We start from the raw sequence: 24,601 nt of genomic DNA on the forward strand, positions 1-24,601 counted from the left end.
ACTAGGACCTCCTGAAGCTGAAAAGCTTCTGAAAGGCAAAGGACACAGTCACTAAGACAAAATGGCAGTCTACAGAATGGGAAAAAAAATCTTCATTCATCTCACAGACAGAGGACATATAAAGGACTCAAGAAACTAGACATCAAATTACCAAGCAATCCAAACAAAAAATGGGATAGAAATCTAAACAGAGAATTCTCAACAGAAGAATCTCAAATAGCCAAAAGACACTTAAGGAATTGCAAATCAAAATGACTATGAGATATCATCTTATACCTGTCAGAATGGCTAAGATCAAAAAACACCCAATGATAGCTCATGCTTGAGAAGATGCAGATTAAGGGGAACACTCATCCGTTGCTGGTAGGAATGTAATCTATCTCAAGATCCAGCAATACCACTCTTGGGCATATACCCAAAGGATGCACACTCATAACACAAGGACATATGCTTAACTGTGTTCACAGCAGCATTATTCATAACAGCCAGAACCTAGAAATAACCTAGATGTCCCTCAACAGAAGAATGGATAATGACAATGTGGTACATTTACACAATGGAGTACTACAAGTGGAAAAAACAATGACATCTTAAAATTTGCATGGAAATGGATAGAAATAGAAAACACCATCCTGAGTCAGGTAACCCAGAATCAGAAAGACAAACATTTTATGGACTCACTCATAAGTGAGTATTAGACTTAATGCATAGAATTACCAGCCTAAAATCCCAGGAAAGCTGGGTAACAAAGACAACCCTAAGAGAGACATACATGGATCCACCTGGGAAGATATCCTGAGATAATTGGGAGGTGGGAGAGAAGGGAGGGTGAAAGGGGAGAGAGAGGAGATGAGAAGAAAGGAGGAGAACATGAGGGAATTGGATACTAAAAAGGGGGAAGGTCAGTGAGGGGGTGAAAAGAAAGTGATATCTTGACTGATATAATGGCTCTTGCCATTAAATGGCACTAGGAAATTCCTAGGAATCCATAAGGATAACCCCAGCTAGAACATTCTAAGAAACAGTGGAGAGGACACCTAAACTGGCCTTCCTCTGTAATCAGATAAAAGAATCTTCAACCAGCAACTGATGAAAACAGATAAAGAGATCTACAGCAAAGAACTGGGCCGGTCTACAGGAGACCAGTCCAAGAGAGGGAGGAGCTAGGGGTCAACACCATGATTATGATACCCACTGAAACAACTAATTATGATTATGATTATCTCTGGACTGATAGATAGCAAGAGAACCTGCAAAGGTCCAAACTAGGTCCAGTGAATGTAGGAGACAGTTGTGAGGCTTGAGCAATCTGTGGGGCCACTGGCAAAAGGACCAGGATTTATTCCTAGTGCTTAAACTGGCATCTAGGAGCACATTCTTTTTGGAGGGCCTTGGTCTTGCCCGGAAGTGAAGTGTCAGACTTTGTTGACTCCCCATGGGAAGCCTTACCCTTTCTGAGTAGTGTAGGAGAGTTGCACTGGGGGAAGGGTGGGGCAGGAGGTGGTGAAGAAGTGAGAATGAGGATAGCTATGTAAAATGAGAAAAGATTGTATTAAAAAACTTCCTAATAATAAAAGAAAAAGGAAATTAAGAAGTAATATCTTCAAAGAATGCCACATCTAAATGGCTAAAGCTTCTAAATTTATCTGTGAAGGTTAAACATTTCATTCTTATCCAAGTGAACAGAACACACGGGTCTTACCATATTTCCCATCATCTCTGCCTTGATAATCTTGGCCCCCAACTTGTTCTTTTCATCAACGTTCAAGATACAGGTGGACTCTGCATCTGGACTGCAGGTGAAACAGGACAGGAAAAGAGCATATGCCATAATTCAAAATTATGCATTATCTTAAACTGACCTCAGTAAGGCATTCAGGACCAATAGAAGATCACAATTCTAACACACAAGAATTACGTTCAGTCTTCTAGGGTGAACTGCACTTCAACATTCTGTTACAAAGTTAAGAATGGCCTATTACAGTTGCAATAATAACTGAAGAGTACTGCTAACTGTAAGATAAATAATATACAAGTTAACATCTTCATTTTTAAAAAACTCAGCCAGTGTACTAGTGCACACCTGTAATCCCAACACTTAGTAGACCAAAGTTGGAAGCTGCCATGAGTTAGAAGCCATCTTGAGCATATTAAATGAGGCCACTCTGGGCTAGACTGAGAGACCCTGTCTCGGAAACAAAATCTATACTGATTTTAAAAAGAAAGCCAACAAAAGCATTAATGTCAGACCACAATTTTTTATATCTTAAGAAATTTAGTATTCAAGATGATGAGTTACTCACCATCTTATGACTATAAACCTGGGATGGTACATTTAGCCATTCAAGAAATAAAAGCAGCAATTGCGTGTTATTTTGCTAAATTGGTCTATAACTAACCATAAGCAAAATAATTTAAAATTGAGATCATTTTAAAGTCCGAAAAGCCTCACTTGAGAGAAAATTTCAGCCAACGTCAGATAACCCCAGCTGAAGATTCTTAGGAGTCAAGGCTACAGAAAAGGAGGGTGAACCCAGCAAGAGTCTGGAGGAGTCCTGAGCAAGGAAAGAACAGTAACAATCACACAAGTCCAAAGTAGTCCCAGGTCATGGTATAGACTGCCAAGAGAAAGTGATACCATGAAAGAATCACTCAGGGCTGCCCTGGAGTATTCAGGAAAGAAACACCTGTAGTCATAGAAACAATTCTCCCACATAATTAAAGAAATGTTATAAGGAATTCTGGTAATAGTGTATGGTCCCACTAGTCACACAGCCAAGTTGCATAAGTGGGAAAATACTGGGTAGAAGCCTTAGGAAATAATATGTCCTGCACACTAAAATGCTACTTGGAGCCCAAATTAAAAAAAAAAAAGTTAAGATTAAGAGTAAGAAAGTAGCAAATGCTTTCCAATTAGTTACATTTCAAAACAAAATGCAAAAATATTTAAAGATGTTATACACTTGAATGAAAATGGTCTTATAAAATTGATCAATTCCTATGATGACTATATGCCAATAAAAAATAACAGGAGAAATGCAGTGTTCAACAAGTAAATACCATTATATCTAATATCCAGGCATTATCAAATATGCAAGTAGAAAAGTATAATTCATATTTAGAAGAAAAATCTACCAAACAAAAGCCATCCAGAACTGACACAGTTACAAGAAATAAGTATATTCAATTATTAGGATAAATGTATCCCATCTGTTCAAAAGAGCAATTGAAGAGCCACTTTAACCAGGCCTGGTGGTGCACATCTAATGTCAGGAGGATAAGGCAGGATGTTAGAGTGTTCAAGGCCAGCTTGGCATCTAAAGGCACAACAATAAAAACAAAAAAGATGCAAATTGAACTTCTAGTCAGGGAAACAACCCAGAGATTAAAAACACCACATTAAGATTTTTAAAAAATCAGATTACTAATGGACCAGTACACTATACAAAATGAAACAGAAAAATTGAAAAACAGCATCAGAAGGCTGCATGGCAACCCTAAATACTCTATCATATGGGGAGTCCCTAGAAGGGAAGGTAAATAAAGAGACTCAAATCCCCCAACTTTATTGAAAATGAAGAAGCAGCTCAAGGAAGTTTGAACTGTGAAGATAGATGGGACAACAGAAAACAAAAGAATATCTGAAGATTTTTTTTATGCTATTGAGCATACCACCAACCAAAGCATATGAAATTTGAAAATGACTTGAGAAAGAGCTAAATGTTTTAGTATTAATATCATATACTTGATCTTACATGATAATCACACTCAAAACACCAGATTATTAAAAGTCTATAAAATTCCCTTTAAAATATACACACACATGTATTTACTAGATATTTAGATATTTATGGGACAAAGTATATTTTATGTACAGACAGATTTCCCAAATGATCACTTGATGCATATGCAGGTGTAAATAGTCCAAAGTAAAATAAATAAAAACCATAACACTAAAAGGCCCCAAACATTTGAGATAAGGGATATTCAGCCTATACATCAATAACATTATCTAACTATATGTATTAAAAAGTAGATATTAGGGGCTGGTGAGATGGCTCAGTGGTTAAGAGCACTGACTGCTCCTCCAGAGGACCCAGGTTCAATTCCCAGCACCCACATGGCAGCTTGCAGCTGTCTGTAGCTCCAGTTCAAGAGAATCTGACATCATTATACCAATGCGCATGAAATAAAGTTGAATAAAGTTGTTTTTTTTTTAAAGTAGATATTAGCTATGGACTTTTTAATTAACAAAAATGTTCTGTAAATATAAGGATATAAATGTGCTATAGGTAAAAAGAAGAAACATACAACGTGTCAACATTAGTCAAAGGTTGAATTATCTATATAAATATGTGGCAGATCACTGTGCAACACCAAATATTATATTATTCTAGACAAAGAGTGTCATTTCATAAGAAAAACAGGCTGAGCTATCAAAGTACATACCATTCATATCCTAGTTTTCCTGTATCTTAAGGTTTTATCTTACTTCACTGAAATTAAGCTATTATTTTGTTAACATACGTTCTGAGCAAATAACAAAAAATAAACAAACTCTAAGAGAGAGAAGGAGAAACTTCTTAGCTAATGACCATGTATGGAATTTAAAAAGATACATTTACTTTCTCTGTCATAAAAAAGACAACTTAACAGATACCATATGAGTTTTGTTGTTAAGGACACTGTATTATTCTTTGCTATAGAAACCATTTTGTCTTATACTAGATGAACACAAAGAGTAAAATTCTAGAGCATAAAGAATAAAAATATTAGAAGAACAGGAATCATTTGGAAGGGATTTTTCCTTCCCTTCATGTTCTTTTGAGCCCATATTTTAAAAAGCAATTAAAACAAACAGTGGGGCACTGAATTCATATGATTAGGAGAATATCATAACTATTTATTTGCCTCTGTGGGTTGTTACTGCTTGTTGAACTCTTTTGTATGAAAATCTCTCAAATTAAGTAATACCTCATTTTTTTATTGTATTATAAATGCAATTTATTTGACTTTCAGCAACCCAGTTCTATTTCTACAAATTTTACTTCCCACTCAACATAATTTTCTCAGTTTGTATTATTTCCCATTCAGTTAAATTTCTGCTTTCAAAATATACTGTTCTTGTCCTTCAGACAGAAGTTAAAGGTAGTAGTTAAATTTCTGCAGGAATATATAATATAAAGTAGAGAACCACAGTTCACACCCTCCTAAAGACAATCTGTCATTTATGATAACAGCAAATGCACCTAATTCCTAGGTCTGTTTCTCACATATCTCTGCTCACTCCATAAGAAACTGTTTGCTTTCCTTTGGCTCTCTGTCTGGTCTACTTCTCCTCCCAAGTACTTAATACCTCATTAGATTTTCCTATCCAAAAATATATGCCCAATTTATCTATTTCAATCTCAAGATTGCAAGATAAGGAAATAAAGAGCTGAAGGAAGAATGGCTCACAGATCTTTACCTGTTAACCTAAGAGAAGTTTACTAAAATCCATATATGGGACAGTTCTACACAAGCTGTCAATGAAAAAGGAAGGAGTCTTATAACCAATTTAAGTTGGACCAGATGAGAAGGAAGAGTAGAAGCCATTCATCAAGGCATCCCCTTCCTCTAAGGAAAGAGAGTAACTACATATTAAATATCAATGTAGAAATAGGTTCACGTTCATTTCTATAAATGAAAGGACCATCTGAAACCAACCAACCAATCCTGATTTTCTATTATTAGCTATTCACACACTAGCAGTCATGTATTTATAATGGAACCTATTTCTTCCTTTCTTGAAAAGAAGGAAAGTCTGAAATGTTTTAGGACAAAGAGTTTCCCAATCCAACTGACATGGGTTCAAATCTAGACTGCCATTAGCCATATTTATATACTGGCCAAGTACCTCAAACTATCTAAGACTTTAAAAAAAAAAAAAAAGGAGGGCTGGGAGAGATGCCTCAGTAGTTAAGAGCTACTGAGCTCTTGATTCCTTGTATAATAACTAAATTCAGTTCCCAGTGGTTCACAACTGCCTGTAACTCCAGAACCAGGGGATCTGACACCCTTTTCTGAATTCTGCAGACTCTTGAATATAAATATATGGTGTATAAACATACAATCAGGCCCATATACATAAACTCTTTAGGAACACATACATATACATAAAATAAAAAGTATATATCTTAATAAAAAGAAAGCGACTAATACCAAGAAATAGGTTCATGTTCATTTCTATACTGCCAAAATAAAATGTCAGAATGTACAAAATTACAGGAGTTGTAGGAAAGCAATAAACAAAGTACCTACTTCAGTGCTTGATAATTATACATGTTCTTGCCACTGACAGCTAATTACTAAATCCCAGAAATTTCCAAACAGTCCTACATTCCTTCTTCTTGAAGTCTAATGATGAAATCACTTCAAAAAAGGTTAAAAGAAATATCTGGAGCAATGAATAGACAAGTTAACAAATCCTTCTAAGGAACCAATGAAATAACTTCATCAGTGAATCTCAAATGCTCTATCAAATGGCACCTTTCTTCTACACCCACTTCTCTTGGACAGGACTTCTTTTCTCAGCACCGCTTCTTTACTAGTACATTTACCTTTAATCTATTCCATTTTTCAATCCAACCTTCCTACTTACAGAAGCTTTTAAAATGTAAAATCAGTCCTTCAAGAACCCTTGAGATACTTCCTTCTTACTATTTATAAAACACAGTCTAACTGAAGCATGACTTTTGAAGCTACTTGCAGGGTTCAGTGGTTTTAAGAACATTGTCCATTCACTTAACCATATTCAGCTAATTACCGAAAAACTACTATATGATAAGTACTCTTAAGGTTCAGATATTCAAAGACTAGAAAGAGTACGGTAATAAAATGTGCATATTGTCTAATCAGTTTTTGAAATATTTTTGTTTCAGCGGTTCACAAAAATTGAAGGGATAAAACAAGTTAGACTAATAACAGAGTTCTAACAAATTGAGATGTCTCAATGTTATCATGTGCATGACTACTAAACTGTTGTATCATTTTTAATATTGTTGAAGCTATCAAACTCTTTGTTGGCCCTTATACAGGCTGAGAGAGACACCACATTCTAGGAAATCACATATTAAAAAACAGTGAACTTAACCAGGAACACAAACTTCCTCCATTTTCTCCTGTGCTCTCCACAATCTCGAGTCATTCCTACTTATTTTTTAAAAATGGATTTCACAGCAATTTTAGTTTGTCAGAGTCTTAATAGAGATAAAAAGATTTTACTTCACCTTATTTTGAAATAGGATCTCTCACTGATTTGAACTCACCAATGAGGCAAGATTAGGTAACTAATGAACTCTGGGGATCCTCCCATACCCACCTTCTCAGATCTGAGACTGCAGACACAAACAAAAACTCTCGTGAGCCCAATGGCAATATATTGAGGGATATTTGATCACACTATATACCCCAAATTTGCATTTGCACTAATAAAATTAACCTTAGATCAGGAGGCTGCATAGCAACTAGTTGACAGAAAATAATTATAGAGCGCCAGAGGGCATCCAGGAGGGATAAGAGAGACACAGGAAGCAGTAGAGTGGGGGTGGGAATGGCACAGCTTGTTGTGGTTTGAGGACGTAGAAGCATGGGTTTTCCGTGGACACTAGCAAGGAGAGGATTAGCTAGCTGCTACTCAGCCTTTCTGAGCTCGCAGGTTTTTACTCCAGCCTTTGAATCTTTAGTTTCATTCATAATTAGAATGATAGAAATTTAGTTAAAGCTACCTTTAATGGTAGTGACAGGACCAGTGTCAGCGAGAGCAGAATTCTTGCCAGGCTGTGGCCTGATTGATTAGGCTGCTGCTAGACCAGCAAAGCTGGTAACTTCAGAGTTGCAATTGCTGGCTGAATTATCAGTAGAATAAGACACAGTCACTGTGCCAACGTTAAAACAATAGCAACACTTCTACTTCTATCTCTGGTATATAATTTCTGTCTCTGACATCATAAATGGGATCATACTTTAGACTACTGAAACAAATCCTGGGTGAAGTCGCAGATTGCCTCTGTTAATGCTTATACAGAATGCATAATTACTTTATTTCACCCTGCACTTTGCTGAAAAACTTCCCTTTTCCTTCATGTCTCAGACCAAAGCAGAAAGATTCAAAGAAGGTACTAAAGAAACACTAAAGCCAACATGAAACCAACAGTTTTCAACATAATTACAGAATAAGCTTTCCCCACCTTCTCTAACCATCTGCAACACTGAACGGACACTTAGAAAGAAACATAACCCTATCTGCTACCATACTTTATGTAAGAAAGAAGTATGGTAATGTCTCATTTTCCTGGATTAGAGATTTTTCTGCAGTCTCCTTCATAATTAGTTTCTATAAAAATCAGTTTCCCATTAAAATGTATATTTTCAAAGCACACCCGAATGCACCCGTGTACACACACACACACACACACACACACACACACACACACACACACACACACACGAGCACCAAACCTCTACCGAGGAGATAATCAGAGTTCTGGAATGTGGAATGTTCTTCTGTACATGTGTTGCTTTTGTTGGTTGATGAATAAGATGTTTTGGCCAATGGTTTAGGAGAGTAAAGCAAGGTGGGAAATCCAGAGACAGACAGAGAGAGAGAGAGAGAGTAGGCATAGTAGAAGAGATACCATATAGCCGCCCAAAGGAGAAAGATGCCAGAACATTACCTATGGTAAGAAACAGTTTTGTGGCAATACATAGATTAATAAAATGGATTAATTTAAGATGGACCAGCTAGCTAGGATACTTCTGAGCCACTGGCCAAACAGGGTTGTAATTAAGATAGTTTCTGTGTGATTATTTAGGTCTGGGAGGCCAGGAAACAGAAGTGTAATCTCTGTTTACAGTCAGTTCACTGACATTGTAGAAAATTTGAGTATATTTCAGCTTTCCTTTTTCTGATGGCTGTGGTCACTGATCTCTGTAATTATGCTCTTCTCACCACACTCTCACATTTTCACTCCTATCTCAGAACCTTACTCAGAAACTAAGAGTCTGACAGCCTTCTCTTGCCCTTCTGTGCTATAATGCCAAACTGGCAAGATCAGAGACAAAGGTACAAATAGTATATTAAATGTGTTAGTTTCTGACACATTTAAACTCTAAATTAAGGACAAAATATGTTCTACTCATTTAAAGTAGCACTCTGGGTTTTAGGCTTCTAAAAGTGCTTGTTAATATATTTTTTCCAACAAAATAAAAATATACACAAACACAATTTTGTCTCTAAGAATAATGAGCCTAAAGCTTTAATTCATGTGACCAACTATTAGATGATGTTTTCCTACAAGATAATCAGGCTCAAAAAAGTATGAAGGAGAAATACTAAAGGTGATCCTATGAAAGAAAATGAAAGAATGGTTAGAAAAAGAAAGCTACCAATGATGCAAATAGAGAAAAAGAAACCAACCACACAAAAGCACCACTTACTTAAGGAAACAAATATTAGGGGAAAGTTGTTTTTCAAAAATATATGTATCTAGTAAAAATTTAGTGGGCTACAGAGCTGCCAGATAAAATGTATAAATCTAGTTACATTCAAATTCCAGGTTAGCAACAGGGTTTTCTATTTGTTATAGTTCATATAAATATGTCCAACTGCTTAAAATAATTTTTTTATTCACTAAGTCAAGCAACAATATGATGAGGATTACAACTTCAATTCCCACAGTTTTCAAAGCTGAAAAATGCAAGGCTCAGACTATGATCTCTTCTGGTTCAAAAATTAGGCTAGTAACCTTTCTACAGTTCAGAAGTTCATTGGTTTTAAAAATTCCTAGAATCCTAGCATTGGTTTAACAATCAAACATATCTCACAACAACGTCCAGACACACTAATAGGTTTGAGCATTCCTTCACTGACACTTTCTGGCATTCTTGCTTCCTTACCACTACTCGATCACTCGGAAATATTTTTCTTCCAAATATATAGGGATGATTCCTAAATTCTTCTTTTACTCTCCAGCTAATCATGGAATTCATAAAAAGTTACAAATTTTTTCTAACATCAAATTAACTAATCTGAAAAAAATAAAATCAGACAGACCAAGAGTGGAATTGCTGAGTCCTGAGGGAGGTTGACTCCCAGTTTCCTGAGAAACCGCCACACTGATTTCCACAGTGGCTGCACGAGTTTGCATTCCCACCAACAATGGATGAGTGTTCCCCTCACCCCACATCCTCTCCAGCATAGGCTATCGTTGGTGTTTTTGACTTTAGCTATTCTGACAGGTTTAAGATGGTATCTCAAAGTTCTTTTGATTTGCATTTCCCTGATCGCTAAGGAGGTTGAGCATGACCTTAAGTGTCTTCTGGCCATTCGAAGTTCATCTGTTGTGAATTCTCTGTTAAGTTCAGTACCCCATTTTTTAATTGGGTTAATTAGAGTTTTAGTGCCTAGTTTCTTGAGTTCTTTGTATATTTTGGAGATCAGACCTTTGTCTGATGAGGGGTTGGTGAAGATCTTCTCCCAGTCAGAAGGCAGCCTTTTGTTCCCTAACATACTACAAAAGCATTTGTTCTACTATGTTCATAGCAGCACTATCTGTAATAGCCAGAACCTGGAAACAGCCTAGGTGCCCTCAATAGAAGAATGGTTAAAAAAGGTGTGGAACATATACACATTAGAGTTTTACTCAGCGGTAAAAAACAATGACATCTTGAATTTTGCATGCAAATGGATGGACATAGAAAACGCTTTACTGAGTGAGGTAAGCCAGACCCAAAAAGAGGAACACGGTATGTATTCACTCATAAGTGGATTCTAACCATAATTAAAGGTCTTTGAGCCTATTATTCGTGATCCTAGAGAAGCTAAATAAGATGAACCTGATGAAGATTATTTAGCTATCCACCAGGAGGTAGGAAATAGACAAGAGTCCCAGGTAACCTCGGGTGCATCGGGGGGGTGGGAGGGTTGATGGAAGGGGAGAGGGTTAGAGAGAAGGGAGTAGGGGAGGAATGGGGAAAGCTCGGTGGCCTGGGATGGGGGGCGGAGGGAGGAAGGATGAATATGGGAATCAGGGAAGAATATATTTCAACTAAGGGAGTCATTTTAGGGTTTACAGGAGACTTGATTATATATGGGATCCCAGGTCCAAGGAGAGATCCCCCAGATTGTTCTCTGGACAGAGGAGAGGGTGCCTGAATCGGCCGTGGCCCATAACCATACTGATGTATATTTTGCTTATCACCATAGATCCTTCATCTGGCGAAGGACGGCGATACAGTCGGAGACCCACATTGGAGCACCGGACTGAGCCCCCCAAGGTCCAAATGAGGAGCAGAAGGAGGAAGAACATGAAAAACGAAATCAGTACTGCCAGGGATGCTATCACCCACTGATACAAGGAAACGGATCTAATGAGAGTTTACCAAGGCCAGTTGGACTGGGACTGAACGAGGACGTGATCTAACCAGATTCTCGGAATTTGGCCGGATTCTCTGAATGTGGCTGGCCCAAAGTCTTTCTGAAAAGCCATTGACTATGATACTGGGACCTGTTTCCTCTGCATATACTGGATTTTGGGGATCCAGTCTGTTTGGATACTCACCTTCCTGGACCTGGAGGGAGGGGGGAGGAACTTGAACTTCCCACAGGGCAGGAAACCCTGACTGCCCTAAGGGACAAAGAGGGAGGAGGAGAGGGAGGGGGGGAGTGGGAGGGTGTTGGGAAGAGGGGCGTAAATGGAAACTTTTATAATTTAATAAAATTTACTTTCAAAAAAAAAAAATCCAAGACCCCTGGACAGATGAGACATCTGTAGAAAAAGGACAAATCATCCAGAAAAAAAAAATCTCAAGAAAAATTGTAAATTGGCCTTTTGGTATATCACATTTTCAAAAGGATAAAATTTTATAAATCTTCCCAAATGTTTGTTTCTGCTATTATCTACAGATATACTCCTTTTAGTCCCAGTCTAATTAAAAACTAAAACTGGCAAAAAAAAAAAAAAATCAGACAGACCACAGGGCCTGCATTACATTCCTGTATTGTAAGTACCAGAAATCTACAATGTCAGAAGACATAACAGAAATGAAGCAATTCAACAACCAGATAGAAAAGTAACAATGTTTGTATGAAAGTTCTGCACACATGGCTCATCTACCTTCAAAGGAAACAAGACCAGCACATTGTGCCCAAATGCTAAGCCAGTATTAATGATATCAATACTTAATGACATCATCCATTGGCAGTTGGGGACTTGAAACAAAAAGGCACCCAAAATAAACCCATGTAGTTTGATTTCTTCTAATCCCTCCAATGGTTACTCAATCAATATTTTTCCTTTCAGTGGCACATAGTAAGAGTGTGGAGGTCAGAGGACAATCTTTAGTGTTGGTGCTGCCTTCTGGGTTGTTTGAAACAGGCTCTCATTTTTGTTACTGTACACATTAATTTTCTCTAATTCCTGCCATGGTTATCCAGTCATATAACAAAACTTCTGCTTCAGTTTCCAATGCTATCTGGCTCATTAGCTTCAGCGGCTTCTCCTGTTTCCACCTCCCATCGTTCTGCTGGAGCACTGAGTTTATAGATACATACTGCTACTCCCGCTATCTCAGTTATCTCCCTAGAGTTTTAATCCATTTTAAGGATTTAAGTGGAAGTTAGTCCTTATCTTTAGAATACATTTTTTTAACCTCCAAAAGAGTCACCCCTATGACAAAATCAAGTTTCATATAATCCCCAAGAACCTAACTGAAAAGATACAAATACTTATAATACCCAGAAAATGCTGCCTTTATGTTCTGCAGATGTCCTCTTCTTGGTGGGTCACCCCTCAAGCTCTCAGCCTGCAACTGTTCTCTCCTGTGTCCTGGAGAGCACTGATCAGCACTGCTGCTCCAGGTTTCCAATGGCTTTTGATCTGAATGCTTTCGGTCTCCTCCTTGCCTACCACACAGGCTCCAGGAAGTCAAATTTTCTTCACTGCTCTTTGTGGATTTTTGAAAATCACAATGCAAAGAAGCCTGAGTCACTAATGTAGAAGACGAAGTAGACGGTTCAAAATTTCTCCTTTTGTTGTGAAGTGACAGTTCATCCTCATCAGAGGGTCTTAAGAATTTAGGTCTCAAATTTCCAGAAGATTCTTGCCTTTGTCTTAAGGCGGATACTCTTATACAAGTTTCTAAAGATCCAGATCGGTTCCTTGTGTCAGGGTCACTAAACTCACAGTCGTCAATGCTCCTCTTTGCAACCTCTGTAGCAAAATGTCTGTCCTTTGAGTCCTTCTTACATTTCACTAAGTCTGAAATGCTACTTGCTTGACTACACTGCGTACTATCTGAATATGCAGGCTTCCTCCACCGTTCCCGTTCATAATCTTCTCTTTTGCATGCAATTTTTTCAGCTTCTTTTAATTTTGACTGAAATATTTCCATTGACTATAGAAGAGAATAACATATCTACAATTAAGAAAGGTTCCACTGTGTTATGATACATTGTTACATGGTACAATAAAAATGTCCCACCAACGTAGACACAACCTTAAAAATCACCACACACCAATAATACTTTAGAAAGCATAAGTAGATAAAGAAAAATAATCAAATCAAATTGAAGTATTTCAAAAAGGGATACACTGAGAATAAATGTTCTTCACAATAGATACAACTTACAAAAATTCCTAAAATGACGGGGGAAAGTTTAGGTACACTGAATGAAATAAATTCTCAAAAATCAGACTGACTGCCAGTCTGGGCCCAAGGACCCGGGCTGGTTTTCTTCTTATTTGCTGGGAAGTCCCCATCTGAGCACATCTGCATCAGGCAGGCTGGTCTGTCCTCCCACCAGTTGGGGCTCAGGATATTCTAGAAGAGCTCTGGTGATAATCCAGTGAGGATGGTGTACTATAAATCGGAGGGCTTGAACCAGACCAAGGACTTACTGCAATGAGCTGTTGCCAGTCAAGCTGATGGGACAAAGGTGTATTCTGCATGACACACGATAGCCTCCAATGCCACCAGGATAGATGAAAAAGTGATAGAGAGTCAGAAAAGAAGGAGAAGCAGAAATTTTTCTGTTCATGGTGTTGTTTTTGTTCTGTTTTGGTTTACTGGGGAGGGTTTTTTGTTCTTGCTTTTCTTTGCTTGCTTGCTTACTCTGTTTAGTTTTCTTTCTTTGTGGGAATGCAAAAGGGATGAGAGGGGATATGGAGGGACGTGAACAGAATTGGGGTACTTAATGTGAAACCTCCAAAGATTCAATAAAGAAATGTTTAAAAACAGAGAATAGAATAATATAAAAAGGATGGAAAATACACAGGGAGTCTGGATCCTGGGGAAAAAAATCAAATTGACCAGGGAATTTTATATAGTTTGGAAATCAACAGCAAGTAGATGCATGTTTTGAGAGGGGGAAAAAAGATATGTAAACATTTGATTCTAGAGACCCTTATAACTGTGTTTTAGTCTTCCAAAGAAAAGGATGGTGAAAGAAAAGCATGAAAAAAATAGAGGATTCCACATAACTGATTTTCTTGAACAGAATGGCCTTTTCAGATGGGAATAGAAGGAGAAAGACTATTACATCTAATTCTACTCAAAATAAAAATCTTTGCAAAAACTTGACAGGGAAAGGACTATGCAAGAGGGAACTGATTCACAGACAAGGTATGCAATTAAAACATTACCTGAAAAGACATCATGATGGCTTAAAAAATACATGCTAAAGTATAGGCACGCTGCAAAATGCTACAAAATATGAAACTCTAGAGTCAACAAAAACGTCAACAATGCTTATCTCTAAAGGTGTACTACAGAGAATCCCCTGCATTATTTAAAATTTCTTCCAATGAGAAAAATTCTACTTTTATATTAAACATACACACATTTCAAGTTTTAAACACTAGGGCTTTGCATTTATTGTGTTAATCTTAAAAAGATGTAGGCTAAGTTTGCAAGATGGCTCAGAGGCTAAAGGCAACTACTAACAAGCATCATGACTTAAATTCATATGGGACCACATATATAAGATAACAACATAATAGAAGGAGAGAAATGACTCCTGTAACTTCCACATGGGCCCTATGGCATGTGTACATTACTGAGTACAAATACAGAAATAAGTGTAAAACATTTTTAAGCAACATCCTTGCATAAGAAGATACAGAAAATTACTTAAAAGAATGAAGATATATCTAATATTATTTGATTCAAATTGCTTCATTATTCAAAACAAAGATATTGTTTTCAAATAACTATGAAACAATACATATCTTCTTAAAGCACAAATACTTACCCCATATTTTTCAGCTACAATATCCACAAAATTTCTGTTTTCTCTTTGAGCTTGTTCTTTCATTCTTTGATAAGACTTTCTTAGCCAGCTTAATCCACCATCCTCTACTCCTGAAGCTAAATTCCAATAATAAAAATCAGTCGTATTTCTAAGGTGGTTATTAAAACAAATACTGTTTCTAGCACTTTTAAAGTATAAAATTAAATACTTTCCTTGATTAATTTAAAGTTATAATCACAATTAATATTCACCATACATTTAAATACCTACCTATACAAGCTACAAAGGCTTGTCATGATGAAAAAAGGAAGGAGAAACAAACTACCTGTAAGTAAATACCAATTTAAGAGAACAAGCATAAAATTATATATGTTAAGGTTAGTTGTTTGTTTAATGAGACAGGGTCTTACTATGCAGCCCTAAATGGCCTGGTAGACCAGGTTGTTGGCCTTGAACTCAGAGATATCTATGCCTCTGTCACCTAAATCCTGGAATTAAAAGCATGACTCATCATGCTTAGCCTAAGCAATATTCTATGAAACTTTCTCTGATCTTCCAGTTAGACTTAATGTAACAAATATAGGGGATTGCCCCGCCCAGAAATAAGAAATAAATGTACACAGTGAAGAAAGCAACATAATAAATAAGAAAAGTTATAGAAGACAATGTCATTAAGTTAAACCTTAGTTGTGATTAGCAGTTATCAACATTTGAATGCCTTCAATGAACTCTGTGTGTGTGTGTGTGTGTGTGTGTATGTGTGTTTTGTCCTATTTTCAATTGATACAAAGAAATTTAATTGATTACTTAAATTAAAACTCTGTTTCTAATATTCCCTGTTCCAATAAGGACAGCTTTAGATCCCGCTAGCTCTAGAGCCAAGAAATACAAGCTCCTGGAGACAAGTACAAGAATGTTCATATTAGAACAGCCTACCAATAGCCTAACATGAAAATAGTCAAGATCAGAGAGGGACACAGGGATCATGATCTATTCTTAAATGGACTACTACACAGCCTTGAGGATGAATGAACTAGTTATTCATAACAATATGGAGGAACTTCAAATGTGGACAAAGAATTAAAAAGATGAAGAGCACAAATCATCTTTGGTGGTAGAAAATAGGTCAGTGGCTCCCCCTCCAGTGAACAGAACAGTTACTAGAAGGGGATGAAAGCGTTTAACACTCTATGACACTTCATTCTGTTTCACTTGTGGTTTAGGTACTTTTCTATGTATGTCAGACTTGGAAAAGAGGCTTAGGAAGGAATAGAGGTTAGCAGCATGATGTGTTGTCTCTAGCAGATGATTCAAGAGCTCAGTTCCCACACTTACATAAGTTGGCTCACAATTATCTATAATTCTAGCTCCAGATTTGACATAACTGGTCAGCATTGACACCTGCATTCATAACACCCCCACTTCACATGTATGTATAACTAAAAGTAACAAAAATATTTTTAAATTTAAAGACAGAACTAAAATCAAAACAGATTTTTAAATTATATTCACATTAACTATTATTTTACTCAAATCTCAACATTACTAAGCAATCTCTTCTAATACAAAGAGGGCTTTCTTTACAGATCTAAAACACTTTGTGATTAAAGCCCAGATCTCTAATGATGGCACTTTTCGTTCAAAATGTTATTTCACTTGGGCTTTTTTACTTATATAGCATATATTATATACTGTCAGCACTCAAGGAACTTAGCCCAAATCTGTGGTCAGCATAGTTATAAGTGAAAACCCACAGCAATTTATGTCTTTATTAATATTACCGGATACATAATTAGACCCTGATCAAATAACAACTGGGCACCATGAAAATCTCTCCTCAACGGTCAGTATGATATTAGAAGTCCAGAGAGAAATTCAGGAAAACAAAATTAAGACTGCTTCCCCTATGCTGCTTTGTGTGAAACCTAACTGGAATAAAAATCAGTCAGGAAACCTATAAAACCAATAAAAATCCAACAATTCAGTCACAACCTGCATCCTAACTTTGAGAATATCTGTGCATCATCAGCTGTGATTGACAAAATAAACTTAACAGTCTTATTAATTTTACCACCAGGATTGATACTAATATACTGCTGAGAAATTACCCAATGTTAAAGGAAAAAGAACTTGAAGCAGCATCCTCAGATTCAATCAAGAAGTCCTTAATAAATATTTAACATTCAGGAAAACTGTTAAAACACACCATAGCCAAAAACCATAAGCATAGTTTTACCTGCCTGTGCTTAAAAAAATTTTTATCAGCAATTATAGTAAATTCAGTGTTTTATATATATATATATATATATATATATATATATAGCTGTATCCCACAACTAACTTTTTGAGTAAGTGTAAAATTAAGTTTCAATTTCATGGTTTTAACAAGCTATGCTATGCTATAACAAACAAAATACAACCAAATACTAGAAATCTCTCCCATTTCTCTCTAAAGACAATACACAGGAAAAAAAAAAACAATAAACTAAGCCACTAGGAAACCTAGACTTCAGTCTTGCTGCTACTACTAAATACAAAATATTTATAACATCAAAAAACAAGCCATTCGTTTTGAATTTTTGCATCTTCATACTAAATAAAGTATTCAATTAAACCACCTTTAAAGGTCCTTTCAACTTAAAGATTCTGACAGAAAAGTCCAAAAAGAGAAGAGGAGGAAGAATCAACCAGAACTCGCTGAAAAAGTCCATAAATCAGTGTCCGCTAAGCACATGAAAAAAATCAGTCTTCTCAATAATCTGCAGTAATGAATGCTTCAATGTGAATCTGAGGCCCGGTCCCTTAACTACTTACCTGACTACAGACAAATCACCTGACCAGTCTCAGACTGAGCTAACTCATTGTTCCCTACCTAATAACTTTCTAGAAAGTTGTATTTCAAAGAGAGCTTTATATGACTACCATTACTATTATTTAATCTGGTAGAGACATTTCTGTCCATGAGAAAAAAAAACAAAATAAAACGTGCTGCTGTATAAAAATCCTTTTGTTCACTGTGAATGAAGATTTGTCACTTGGATTGGTTTAATGAAAAGCTGATTGGCCAGTAGCCAGGCAGGAAATATGTTGGGACAACCAAATTAAGGACACTGGAAAGGAGGGCAGAGTCAAAGAAGCTGCCAGACAGATGCAGAGGGAACAGAAGATGAACATGCCATGTTAAAAAAGGTACTGTCTTGTGGCAGAGTATAAATAAGGAATATGGGTTAATTTGAAATATAAGAGCCAGTTAATAATAAGCCTGAGCTATTGGCTAAGCAATTACAATTAATACTAAGACTCTGAGTGGTTATTTGGGAACAGGAGGTCAGGACAGAAAAACTCCATGTACAACACACAGGTGCTATAACTTAGTAAAATTACTAATTAAGAATTCTAAAGATATCTTTGAGTGAATTCAGTGGCTTCATGTCCACACAAAGAATCTTTAAGAAGCAGCCAAATAAAAATGAGTTATAAATAAAACAAAATATCTTACTGATAAATAACTAAGGCAAAAAATAACATTATTATTAATAATATTATTTTATTCTGGCTAAATTGTATTTGAACTTATCACTGAATTGGCAATACTGAGCACTAGTGATACTCAAAAGATTTTCTCCATTGAGTAGAAAACAATAGCACTCTCCTCCTAAGAACAACAAAAATTTTGTGAATCCTGACAAATGAGGAATTTCTAAAAGCAATAAAATCGCATCATTAATGTTCATACATTATTTGCATAAATTTTAACTAAATACATCTTTGCATTTTGCTATAGAATTTAACAAATCGCATGCAATATAAAGTTTCATATAACCATGCTTTGTCTTAGCCCATTTAAAAGAGAAACTTGCAAATGATGGCTATTATGAACAATATATACTGAATTATCTTGTTGCAAAATACATAATAGTAAAATTTCCATAATGACTTAAGTAAGATTTCAAAAGACTGCAGATATTTCATACATATTTTGTTATATATAAACTCAAGTCATTCTCTTAGGAACATTAAACTTTAAGAATTTGTACTCTTTTATTAGTATATATTACCTGCACAAAATAGTGGGTTTCAATATGACATTTTCACACAAGTACATAATATACTTTAATGATCTTTACCATCCTCATTATCAGAAACTGAGCTATGCGCACAAGTCTACAAAAAATATAAAGATACCTTTAGTAACCGCCAGTATACAATTTTCTGATGGGATACCTGTCCCACCATCCTTCCAGTATGGATTCAATTCTCTTTCTAGCAGTTTGGACTAGAACAAAACATTTTGAAAGGTTACAATGTAAAAGTCAATCACCATGGAAATGACTAAATCATTTGAGGTGGCTAATTGTTGGATAAAAAAGCATCATCATATCATGTAAAAATATTAAGACATATTATGGAACTTGCCCATAACAATGTCTAACAACGTCAGGTATCTTTAGTGAACACCTACTGCTTCTCAGAACCATCAAGTCTAACTCAGAGACTTAGACAAGACATCCCAAAACTTGGACAAGACATTCCAAAAATCATGTCCTCCGATGTTCCACACAGGTAGCAGCTTGATTACAATACAATTATACACTTATATTTAAAATTAGAGTGAGAAAAAACAAAAAACAACACTGACCATAGAACTCTCAAAATCTTTTGCTACATGTTTCACCTGTTGATCTGTATTACATTTAAGGGAAATCATAAGACAATCTCAAAGCATTTCTATACTTTGTGGTCTCTAAGGATTTCCCATTGTTTTCAGGACATCAGTGTGAAAACAATAGCATAAAATGCTTGTTTAATACTTCCTGTGACGTTCTAAGCATCTTGAAAGCATTCTTAGAAGTAATTTGTGTACACACCGAAGGCTCTGTTGATAGTTCAACTGTAATTCACGACAGTCATGTAACAGATATTAATTGCTCAACTACATTCACCTAGATTTACACATCTAAGATGACTTTTAAAAGATAATTTTATGTACCTGTGTTTAGATGTAAATATGTGAACATGTGTACAAATGCCTGCCCAGGCCAGATGTATTGGCTCTCCTAAAGTTGGAGTTACACACAGCCATGAATTACGCACTGTGGGTTCTGAGAATTGAATCTGGGTCCTCTGTAAGAGCAATACATGCTCTTAACCACTGATCCATCTTTCCAGCTTGAATTCAGTATATATCTCTAAAAAAAAATATCTATTTTTACTTAATGTGTATGAGTGCTTTGCATGTATGTCTGTGTGCCACATGTATGCAGTGCCCCCAGTGGCCAAAGGAGGACAATAAACCTCTAGAACTGGAGTTATAGATGGCTGTCAGCTATCATGTGGGAGCTGAAAACCCAATTTGAGTTCCCTGATACAGCAGTCTGTATTCTTACTGAACATCTCTCAAGCTCTAGGATGCTTTTAAACAGCTTTTCTACAAGAAATTTACTTTTTAAAAATTAGTTTCACATTTCTTAGGTATCACTGTTATCAAATACCATTTTAAAACATACTTTAAATAGTATTACAAATAAGGTATTTATTTTAAGGCAATTCAAAAATGAAAACATTGAAACTGCTCTCTTACCTGCTCTAGTGCTTGGGCTTTCTCCTGCTCTATTTTCCTTAGAGTTTCCTTTTCGGCTTTGAGTGATGATGAAGAGACAGTTTTAACAGACATAAAATCAACAGTCATCCACTCATCCCGCTGTTTAAAAGAATGAAGCCATTTTAATTTGTACTTAAGACATTCTTAATATCAGAGACTGCAGGCATCAAACAGGAACAAACATAAGTGGTTAGCCACTCTCAAGAAGCGTCTTGTTTTTGCTAACCTGGCATACACAATAAAATGGTAGGTCCTGTTTACCTTTTCTCCTGTATCCATGGCTAAGTGGGTAAATTATATTCTTTCTTAGGCATATGAACCAGAACTCAAAATTTACTTGCTATTCAACTATAAGCATTGCTAAGCAAATTGCAACATAAAGGGAAGAGAAAGAAAAGCTGAAACTGACACATCCAAGAGATTCAGAGACTTCTAGTATTTGGTAAATCCATTAAAAGAGGAAAATGCTGGGTCTGGAGAGATGGCTCAGTGGTTAAGAGCTCTGCCTGCTCTTCCAGAGGTCCTGAGTTCAAGTTTAGCAACCACATGTGCTCACAACCATCTGTAATGAGAGTTGGTGCCCTCTTCTGGCCTGGCAGAACACCGAATTCATAATAAATCTTAAAAAAAAAAAAAAAAGAGGAAAATAGGAAAATGCCAACAATCACAGGTGAGGAAGCCCTGAAGGGCTGCAGTACAGATAAACATCTACCTTCCATAGCAGAAGGCTACAGCATTCAGCATTTCTGAGGAGAGGCTTCATAAATTACTGCTAAAGTATAATTCTCCTGAACAAGTTATAATCATCAGTTTAATATCCATTTGTACTTAGAAGCCTTTTCTCTCTAAATCAGGTGGGTGCTTACCTGCATAGCATGGCTGTCACATTCTTTTTCTAGACTTTTGTCTTTCACTTTCCAGGTCTTTTCTTTGTCAGGTATTTGGGAGGGAACAGCCTCCACCCACTCTTCAGAGCTCTAGAAGAGCATAAACATAACATTCACAATTTGCATACTTATATATAAAATTCTGATGTTAAGTGGAAATAATTCAGCTTATTAGAAGAGATACTTTCATTGCTTTTCCCTTTTGAAAAAAAATATGGGAAAACCTCAAGAAATAACATGAAAATCCTACTTTGGCTTGAGCCCAAAAGACACACCAAATTCATTCTTTCTCTCATGAGTTATATCAAAAGGTAAAATAAAAAGCTAGGAAGAAAAGCACCAAAACAAGGCTCAATTTCTACCAACATCTAAATGAACTCATAAGTTTGTCTAAATAGGGGAAATAACAACCATGCAAAGGAGTTCACTGTTTGCCATAAGTGTAAAATTTGGGGATTTCCCTAGACCTAAACTGCAGAAATCTCTAATAACATCTGGGCTGGTGACCCTGCTCTATCACTCTCCACCTTATTCCCTTGTTAAGAGTCTCTGAATGAACTTGGCCTCAGCAGCCAGTAAGACCAAGAAAACCTCCTGTCTCAGTTTCCACACAGTGCTTGAGTTATAGGCATGTGAAGATATGCCAGTTTACATGGGTGCTAGTGACTGAGATTTAGGGTCTCATGCTTGTACAGCAAACACTTTTACCAACTGAATCAAGACCCCCCCCCCAAAAAAAAAAAACTGATGCTCTTCTCTCTTCCATGAAATTCCTCAAAACTGCCTAAAAGCATTTTTAAAGATTTGTTTGTATACTGGTTGGTTTTTTGAGTCAACTTGACACAAGCTAGGAACGAGCCTCAGTTGAAAAAAATGCCTTGAGGAGATCCAGCTGGATGGCATTTTCTCATTTAGTATTCATTGAGGGAGGGCCCAGCTCATGGTGCGTGGTGCCATTCCTGGGCAGGAGGTCCTAGGTTCTATCAGAAGTTGAGTTGAATGGGCCAGGGGGAGCAGTCAGTAAGCAGCACCCCTCCATGGCCACTGCATTAGCTTCTGCCTCCAGGATTCTGCCCTGTTTGAGTTCCTGTCCTTTTGTGATGTACAGCAATGCTGAAATGTAAGCAAGATAAACCCTTTCTTCCCCATCTTAACTTTTGGTCATGGTGTTTCATCGCAGTAATAGAAACCTTAAGACAAATTGGTACAGCTTAGTGGGGTATTAGTAGGACAGACCTGACTATGCTTTGGTGAGGACTGTTTAACGACACTGGTCCTAACTTTGGGCGATAAGAATCAGTGAATACTAAGAGCTCAGTGGGACACTCTATGAGCTTGGAAGAATGTTAAGAATAATGCAGAAGACGGAGGCCTGACTTCTGAAATTTCAGAGAGAAGTTTAAAGGGCCATGTGTTATTTTGAATTAAGATCCTGTGGTTCTGGTTACCTGGGGTTGAAGAATGAGTTGTGATCAATAAGATAGCAATACTACTAAAGCAACATTTTGCTTTGCTAGGATACTGGATGCTGGCTCTTTAGAGCTAAGAAATTAGTGGTGATTAAGAAGACACCAGCATCACTGAGGTGAAGTCTTCTAGGAAATGTTTTATGACAGCATAGGGAGGCGGCCAAGGTTGTACCTCGTGCTGGCATCTGGACTTGGATATGTGTGAGCATCACCCAGGTGGTACTGTTTTGGAAGGCATGAAGGGGTCATGGAAAGCAGCTGAGGTTTCGCACTATGCAAGGCCAGGAAAGACCATTGGTGAAGGTGCAGTCTCAGTGGCAGCTGAAGGTCCAGGACTGAAGGAGTCATGCAAAGAAGCATGAAGAGAGCCTAGTAGAGGCTATTGGTGAAAGTGCAGCCCAGTTGCAGTGAGAGATCCTAGCATTTTGAAGATGCCAGTACCATGGAATGACCATGAGGAACAGCAGAAGCAATGGAGTAGAGCCAGTCAGTGAACAGAAGACAAGTTGTATGTCTTGTAGAAGGCAGAGTTAGAGAAGTGATACAAGCTCTCTTGAAGAGTTCAGAAGATCATGAGTGGATCCCAAATATTGAACAGTTGAAATTATGTTTTGCTTTGATAGTGACTGTATCCCGATTTCTCCCTCTTAAAGTAGGATCATTATTTTACAGGAGTCCACAGTTGAGAGACTTTGAATTTTGAAAAACCTTAGATTTTAAGATTGGTTACTAAAATTTTAATGTGTTTGAATTTGTAAAGACAGTGGAACTTTTATGTTCTTAATGTGAGATCTTGGGGAGGAATAATAAAGGAAGAGTTGGGGTTTAGTAGTGATATCAAGTTGACAAGGGGTCAGTTGTACTGGGTGGTTTTTGTGTGGTCTGTGTTCTAGAATCATCAGAGGGAGGAGCCTCAGCTGAGGAAATGCCTTTTTGAGATCCAACTGTAAGGCATTTTTTCTTTTAGTGATCAATGGGAGAGGTCCCAGCCCATGGTGGGTGGTGCCATCCCTGAGCTGCTGATCCTGGATTCTATAAAAAGATGAGCTGAGCAAGCCAAGGAAAGCAAGTCAGTGAGCAGCTCCCTTCTATGGCCTCTGCATTAGCTCCTGCTTCCACGATCCTGCTCTGTTTTGAGCTCCTGTCCGAATTCCTTCAGTGTTGAAAAGCAATGCTGAACTATAAGCCTAATAAATGCTTTCTTCCCAACTTGCTCTTTGGTCATGGTACTTAATCGCAGCAGTAGAATCCTAAGACAATTTGTGTGTGTGTGTGTGTGTGTGTGTGTGTGTGTAGCACATGGTCTAGATATCCTGGAGTTGGAACTATAGTTGGCTGTTGTGAGCCACCCAAT

General features: G+C 37.0%; 1 protein-coding gene across 1 annotated transcript in view; it reads right to left on the reverse strand.

The window, feature by feature from the left end:
• Cwf19l2 (CWF19 like cell cycle control factor 2) overlaps nucleotides 1-24,601 on the reverse strand; it is an 85,393-nt gene that overhangs the window by 53,559 nt on the left and 7,233 nt on the right. Inside the window, exons 4-9 of the mRNA XM_087905903.1 lie at nucleotides 21,758-21,868; nucleotides 20,871-20,990; nucleotides 19,475-19,565; nucleotides 15,290-15,405; nucleotides 12,776-13,434; nucleotides 1,703-1,793 (exon numbers count right to left, since the gene is read on the reverse strand). Of these exons, the coding sequence (XP_087762029.1) occupies nucleotides 1,703-1,793; nucleotides 12,776-13,434; nucleotides 15,290-15,405; nucleotides 19,475-19,565; nucleotides 20,871-20,990; nucleotides 21,758-21,868 (1,188 nt within the window). The remainder of the gene's footprint in view (nucleotides 1-1,702; nucleotides 1,794-12,775; nucleotides 13,435-15,289; nucleotides 15,406-19,474; nucleotides 19,566-20,870; nucleotides 20,991-21,757; nucleotides 21,869-24,601) is intronic.

This window comes from Myodes glareolus, chromosome 4 (assembly GCF_982192425.1).
Source record: "Myodes glareolus chromosome 4, mMyoGla1.1, whole genome shotgun sequence".
NCBI lineage: Eukaryota > Metazoa > Chordata > Mammalia > Rodentia > Cricetidae > Myodes > Myodes glareolus.